At 31.5% G+C, this 8,371-nt stretch overlaps 1 protein-coding gene across 5 annotated transcripts in view; it reads left to right on the forward strand.

Moving 5' to 3' along the window:
* LOC115216731 (N-acetylated-alpha-linked acidic dipeptidase 2) overlaps positions 1-8,371 on the forward strand; it is a 1,056,093-nt gene that overhangs the window by 641,242 nt on the left and 406,480 nt on the right. For all 5 annotated transcript variants that reach the window (XM_029786272.2, XM_029786273.2, XM_029786274.2 and 2 more), the window contains one exon: positions 2,340-2,413. In XM_029786272.2, the coding sequence (XP_029642132.1) occupies positions 2,340-2,413 (74 nt within the window). The remainder of the gene's footprint in view (positions 1-2,339; positions 2,414-8,371) is intronic.

The raw sequence follows: 8,371 nt of genomic DNA on the forward strand, positions 1-8,371 counted from the left end.
TGACAATGAATCTCTGAAGGGAATTTTCTCATTAAAATCTTAGCTGTTAGCTTTTAGTCACACAATTTTCGCAACTCTTTTGTCATACAAATTCATATTGTAAATTCAACTCTTGTTTTTTCACTTCTAAAACTTAATCTGTCTTGCTTTTGATTGCTAATTGATGTTCACCTGCTTTTCTCTTTATTGCTTCCCTCCTATTACTAACTAATACTCATTTCACTATAACTAGTTTAACTGCTAATTTCAGTTTTATTCATTGACTGTATAGTTGTCTGACCTCAGGTCAGTACTTCTTGAACAGACTTATGATCAAAGACATCTTAACTGTAACCATCTCATCTTTTATTCAGATGTAGGACATCAAAGACCACATTATTCAATATGTCCTTGGTTTTAAATGGAATAATGTGATTTAAAGGAAACTCAACTGCTATTTCTTGCAGGCCAAGTGACTGTATACAGACTACCTCATTGAGTTGTTGTTTATTGATTAAATCATTGCCTGAGTTTAATACATACTTAAAGGTAGTCAATGTATGGGTTAATGTCCAGTTATTAGAAATGAATCAATATTCATGGCTTGTGATCAGTTTAAGACAAATCAATACTTATGGTTAATGTCCACTTTACAAATCATTTGGTATTAATGTCCATGTCTGATCAGTGTCCACTTTATGAAGATAGACGTTGCCTAGGTTTAACGACCACTTTACAAAGGTGGATCAGTCTCTGGGGTTAACACCCTGTTTGTGAAATTGCAGCAACATCTAGGATTAATGTCAAATTTGTAAAAGTGAGCCAAAACATGGGTTTAAAGCATGCTTTATGAGAGTGGGTCAGTATCAGTTGTTAATGTCCACTTTATAAAGGTGTCTCAGTATTTGTGGTCATTGCCTATGTAATGAGAGTGGATCACTGTGTGCTGTTAACATCAAGTTAATAGTTAAGGTTAAACAATTTGTTTTGATGTCCAATTTGTGAAGGTGAATCTGTGTCCAGTTTAGTAATTAGAGATTTAAGGTTAGCAGTTCCAGACAGATCTAGTGACAAAGAAAGAAAGGTTAATAAATATATTTAGTATAAGTTGGGCAAAAGAAACAGTTATGACATGGGGATGTTAGACAAGATGATAAAATTATTAGGTTCAGTGGGGAAAGAAAGGGATATAGAAACAGTACTAAACAAAGATACATTATAAGTTACTGTTGTTATTTAATCCCAAACTAGCCTTGATTTGAGAGGCATTTTATCAATAGCATTCCATCCTTTATCATCTGAGCTTATATTCAGATATAACATTTGTGGTACTACCTTATACTTTGCCTTATTTTTTATAAAACTGTTGGACTGCTGTGTGTAGCTTATCCCTATTGCATTTAAATAAGCCAATCCAGCCCAACTATTCTACTTCTTTTATGTTCACACTGGCCAGATTCAGCCTCTCACATTTACCTTACGACATTATTGTAAATATAAACAATCACATTATTGAAATCTCAAAGCTATTAGGTAATGCATACATTATTGAAAACAGGATGAATAAATAAATGTTATACTGGACACGGAAATTTGAATGCTAAAAGGTTTAAGAAGATTTAACTGAATGATCTTGAAGAGGCTCTAACATTGGCACTTACAATTTGCACATACAATATGTCCTTTATTTAAGATGTGATTTCAGGAAAATTTGGCTACTATTTTTACAGGTCAAAGAGTCACTTAGAAGCTCCCTCTTTGACTTGAGTGTTATAGGTTCTGTTACAATAAAATATCGTAAGTTGTTTGAAATTGTTAGACTTGACTTTTATTATGGGAAGTTGAAGCTCTTTCTTTGCCTTCATTGTACTCTTTTATCCTAATGTAATCTCACAGTCATGACTATGTCATTAGGAAGTTTTTGTAATCATGGTTGTTCCAGTTTCAATCCCATTATGCAGCACCTTGAGCAAGTTTCTTCTCCTTAAAGTCCAGATTGACTCTAGCATTGCGAATGAAACTGACTTAACAGATGCTATGTGAGTGCAGCAGATGGATGCTATCTGACCATCAGTGGAGTCCATTCCATTTAAGACACACAGATCAGGTCTCCAGCCTGAGGGATATCCTGTGAGCCATAGTCCATTTTTTTCTTTACACCCAACCAATTTTGAAAGCCTTGCAAAATGTTATGGGCTCTACCGTTCCACATCTAATTAAACTACAAAAAACTGCTAATGTTTGAACTGTGTAGTCTACCTTTTCAGTACAATAGCATCTACATGCATTTATTGTTTCAGAAAGCATTAGAAAAATTTAAATATATCATCCATAAAATCATTTTTCTATGTTATTTTCAGGGGTACTGGGACGGTATTCGTGAAAAAATTCTTGCAGAACTTGATCGGCCCCGGAATTATGAACAGCATTTACGGTAAGTCAGTTTGAAACACTTTCAGACACATGGACTGTGTAATATCAATATTGTGGGGAAATATTCTTGATGTGTGTCTGTATATGTGTATATGTGTGTATGTATGTATATGTATATATATATATATATATATATACATACATATATATATGTGTATATATATATATATATAATATATATATATATATATATATATGGAAAAAAAGTAAAGATAGAAAATGCTAAAATAACTTTCTAAAAAATATTTCAGTACTGCTTTTAGTCATTGAAACTTTTTCAACTGTAAGTATGGAAAACAATTAAATTTGGGTAAAATTAAAAGAAAAGTTTTTTAAAAGAATATTTTTGCATAGTGTTTAAATGCAAGTGGCATTTTCTTTGTCTCTGCCTCTTTCTCTCTCTCTCTCTCTCTTGTTTATATATATATATAAACATTTTTTTTCAGAATGAGATAAAAAAAAAAACCAAGGTTGTGAAGATTTTAGAACATCTATAAATAGAAGGTCTTACAACCGTTTCCAGAATATTTATTATATCCCTTCATCGGAGACGATGTGAGAAAATGGTTAAGCAATAGTTAATTTAGATAGGTAGATAGATAGATAGATAGATAGATAGATAGATAGATAGATGGTTTACTTATATACACTCACATACTTGTATATATTCCATAGCTTTTACATCCATTTTTCCATGCTGGCATTGGTTGTGGTGTGTGTGTGGGGGGGTGATGGAGATGTAATTGCAAAAACATTTACTTATGCATCTGTGTATATATACATATATATGTCTTTGTGTTATTGTTAAAGTCTAACCAATGATGAGTGATTCAAAATGGTGAAAATATGTCTATATGTCTTCTAAGCTACTTACTAGTTTATAGGTTTATGTGCTATAGATTAGAAATGTACTTTGCCATAAATGTATGTGCTTTGTACAAGTGACTTCACACAAAGAAAGAATGCTAACAAATGCAAATTAGGTGGAAAAATGTTGTTGCTTGTATAGAGTCTTGTACATTGAAATGATGGACTGTTGAGAAATAAAACTGAAATATATATATTGCTATTGGTTCTACAGAAATCAGTATAGTGAGGTAAAACACTAGCACACACACATATCCTCATATGAATATACATATATATATATGTGTGTGTCTGTGTTTGTATGTATGTATGTAGGTAGGTAGGTAGGTATATAGATATATATATATCTATATATCTATATATATATATATATATTACGCTAAAATAAATGTGATTTGTTGCAGATTGCTATATGTTTTGATATATAATAACTTTTTAGATGAATGGAGTATCAGTTTAGCTTAGGAAATGTTATATTTGAGCATACGTGCATTTTCTATATTTAGAAAATCCAAGTACTCATTTATCCTATCCCATATTTAGTTGTATATTCCATCATTGGAACTAATATTTCATTCATTTGAAAAGCTTGTATAGAGTGAAACATATGGTCATTTGTAATGAATCATATTGAATTTAATGTAATACAATAATATTCTCAACATCTAAGAAGTGCATGCATGTGTGTGTGCTCAAGAGAGCTCTTTAGTTCTGACAAGAACGTGACAATTACTCTAGTGGTACCATTATCATAAATTGCACACAGTACATTATTTAAAGAGATTGTTGTTTGAAGGTCATACAAGCCATAAAAACCATGAAAAATATGAAATGTATGAGTTACATTTGTTTCTCTCGCCCATCTACAAGGGCAGTAACTCAAAATAAGAACTACTTAAGCTCATGACAAACCATTTAAATCAAGCCAGCATGGAAAGCTGATGTCAAAACTGTTGACAATTCTATGATTAAGTACATGTAAACATATATATATATATATATATATATATATATATATATATATATATATATATATATAATATAATATATAAATATATGTTGTTAGAAAGTTAGCAGATGAGACATTCTGGTAAGTCACCTATACTACTAAGTGCTTTGTAGGTGTGAAACCAATGGTCACTCTATGACCGGCCAACCAGTCATAACATTTAGAAGATATATTACTGCTCTAATACTTAAAAGTGTGCTTCTTTCTGAGATATATGAACTACTGAAAATATAGGATAGTATTTTTAATAAATAAGACTAAAACTAAGTGATAACCACCAAAGAAGAACACAGTATATGAGTAGAGTTTAAATATCATATAAAAGAAATACAGTGATTGTGATTATACTGTATCATCAGCACAGGATGCAAATCTGTCTGATGAGCTACTAGTACTGAAACTTCTAAGTTATAGTCTGATAAACATATTTTCTAATTATGTGTGTTGCATATGCATGTAGGTGCATGTATGTGTGTTTGAGCTTGTCTCTGCATATACAGCCCACTGTATTAAATATATAGCTCCTCAGAAAAATTGCTAGGTATGAAACATAAGTAAGACATTGGATGCTCATTGAAGATAAAAATTATATGCTCACCATTCATATGTATCAACTTCTTTCTTACATTAGTTCTCATACATATAATATACTCTCTCTTTCTCACACACACACGCATGCATGTATGTTTATGTTTATCCATATGAAAACATTAAGAAGCTGAGTATGCATAGACACATGTGGAAATATTTGTAGGACCTGTTGTGTGTGTGTGTGTGTTTAGTATCACATGATCTATTTCTTAACCTTCATTTATGTCTGATTAATTTTTACTGAGGTCTAATACTTTCTGTTTGAATACTTAAGTGACACCTTATCATTATTTCATAGTCTGTTTACATTGAAAATACGTGTACATGTATATAGACTATGAATTTATAAAGTTTCACATAAGTATTCAAACAGATAGTAGTAGAGACCTCAGTAAAAATTAATCAGACAGAAACGAGGGTTAAGTGTGTGTATGTCTATACATATGTACTGACACACACACACACACACACACTTGCAGGTGTGTCTGCAATATGTTAATATTTTATCTTCTTTTGGTATTCTCTCTTGGTAACAGTATTTTCAACTTTGATCTTCATTCTATAAGGAGCTTCATTTATTTTAAATGGCTTCATTAAAGATCTGTTGCTAGATTTGGTAATTCTGTACTGGTTATATAATTGAATGAAAGAATTTTCTATATCGCAATTGTATGTTTTCCAACCATTCTTCATCTGATAATAATAGTGTACTAATGTTAGTACAGTTTAGCAAGTGTTTATATATGGAATAGTCAGATTAGTGTAGCTGGACTTATTACAATGAGATATTCAGTGGAGTTATCAATTTAGTCATATGAAGTTTAGTAAGATTATTATTTGAAAGATAGTTATATTGAAATAAGCACACTAAATGAATGATAGTGAAATAGGCAAACTACTAGTCTATACTATGGTAGTTGAAGGAGAGTATGTAACCTGGTTTTTGTTTCATTGGGAAAATGTTAAGAAGAAGATTATTTTTATTACATTGTTAATCACAAGTACTTGAGGCTTCTTTTCAGACTGAAGAAGGTTAGCAATAAGATTATGATATAAGAGTATGCATAGGGAGCAGCTTACAGTCTTTAAGGTATATAGGAAGGGGATTGTTTCTGAGGAACATTTTGTGCAAGGATCAAAGAGACTGGGACACATCATAAATTATTATGACTAAAATCAAAGAGATGAGTTAAATGAGTGATCACAAACGAAGTAGGAGCATGATCAACAGTTTGCAGAAAGGTCTTTCAGTTTTATTAGAAGAGGCAGAGTTAAGATAAAATGTGCATGTTAGAATTTACAATTGTGGCTTACTATTTGAAATGTGAAAATGGTATTGTATACAGTCTTAAGAACTTGCCAGCTAACACAGCTTTGTTGATGTATTAAAGAAGAACCAGACATATTTTAAATCTTGGCAACACTCTGATTGTGATTTTCTACTGCAGACTTTTCATATATGTGTCGTGGAGTTTTGAACTTTTCAGAGGATGTCTGCATTTAATACAGTTGTGTTATTTATCCTTGAAGTAAATAGCATTAGCATTCTTCTAGTTGAATGAATGAAAACAGAAATACATTAGTTATATCAATGTAAGCTGGCTATTTTGAAATACTCATAATAGTGAAATTAGAACTATCATAATAATAGATCCAGTGTAATCTGATTATCTACAATGTTGCCTGTGTTACTGTGATAGGTAATCCATTGAAAAAGCATTGAGGGCAAAATAACACAAGCATAAAAAAAAAATGGTGGACTATATACCATACACACATTATACATCCCTATATATGTCTATATTTGTATATGTATGTGTGTTTATATATATATAGTTATTAGTTTTACAGTTTGACGTTATTCAAAACATCTATATTGCTCTTCTTACAGTGTTCTTTTTTTCCTTTTTCTCAATAAAGGAGTATTGCCCAGAATATTGAACACTCTAAATCATCCTTACAATATAAAACTAAAATTATGTTTTATTTATTCTTATTTGTCCACTTCATTTCCCCTGATAGTTTTTCACTGGTTACTAAAAAAATATTAGATGAGCTTGTATACTATTGTTCCCTTTACTATACTCTGTGTGATAATAAACTACAATACTTATATTGAAGAATAGTTCTGTTACATATGAAATAGGATATATAAGATTAAATTATCTACATGATTTAACACCTATTTATACATATTAACGTTGGGATATACAATCTCAAGTTAATTTGAGAGACCAAACATTCTGAGATCTAACTTCACAATTTCCAGTGATTTTCTTTGTCTCTCTCTGCCATATGTTACATTCTGTTGTATCTATATATTTGTCTAGACCAGTGATTCTCAACAAGGGTCCATATAAGATTTTAGGGGTCTGCACGACAAAATAGTAAATTGGGGATTCACAATAATATTTTAAGAGCCCCTGAAGAAATTTTGCTCTAGATATACGTATTGTAAGAAACAGCTAGGATTCTTTCTCTTGCATTTTACATAGTTCAACCTACACAAGTTAATGTGTGAAAAACAAATTAAGAATTTTGAAAAGAGTTTCTATAAAACTAGTTTCTAAACAACAAATGGTTATGGAGAGGTCCACCAAAATAAAATAGCAATCAAAGGGGTCCATAGGTAAAAAATGTTTGACAACTTGAATGTATCTGAGAGTGGAATTAACTCAATCATTTTCATCTTAGTACCAATGTTTTTAACGTTTATCAAAGAAGAATGTATCATAATGTTGATTTGAACTCAAAAACAGTGAGGTACTGAACAAGCTACTCTAAAGCGTCTCAGCTAACTAACACTCTACTACTTCCGCTAACTCCATTTTCTTACTTTAATTACTAATTCAGGTAAATGAATGAAAATGCATGTATATTATGCAGTAATACTTGATGAACTGGTTAGCTTGTAGCTAAGATATTAATTGGCAATATGAAACCAGATAGCCAAAGTAAAATTAACTATAGATTAATAGTACAGCTGAACTGGTTAGATGGGGGGGAAATGCTTTAATTAGTGTTGCAACATAAACTAGTTTGATTAAAAATAGCAGATTAATTATTTACATGCAGACTGCCAGACTATATTGCAAATTTACATTATTTAATAACAGGTGCATTATTTAAATATCAATAATGGAGAGAGAAACTGGCTACGTTGAAAAAGATATATTTAGTCAGAATACTGTGTTATATCGAAACTGAAATATACATAGGTTTGCCTCCTCAGGCTGCTTGCAATTTTAAATATTAATTTTTAGAGGCAACAAATCTATGGCATATCATATTAAATTATCAACCTATTAAGTAAGAACCAACCTAAATGTAATCCTCATATATATATATGTGGCCAGCCTCGCCTGGCCCCCGTGCCAGTGGCACGTAAAAAGTACCATCCGTTCGTGGCCGTTGCCAGCCTCGCCTGGCCCCCGTGCCGGTGGCACATAAAAAGCACCATCTGATCGTGGCCGTTTGCCAGACTCGTCTGGT

Source organism: Octopus sinensis, linkage group LG10, assembly GCF_006345805.1.
Source record: "Octopus sinensis linkage group LG10, ASM634580v1, whole genome shotgun sequence".
In the NCBI taxonomy this organism is placed as follows: domain Eukaryota; kingdom Metazoa; phylum Mollusca; class Cephalopoda; order Octopoda; family Octopodidae; genus Octopus; species Octopus sinensis.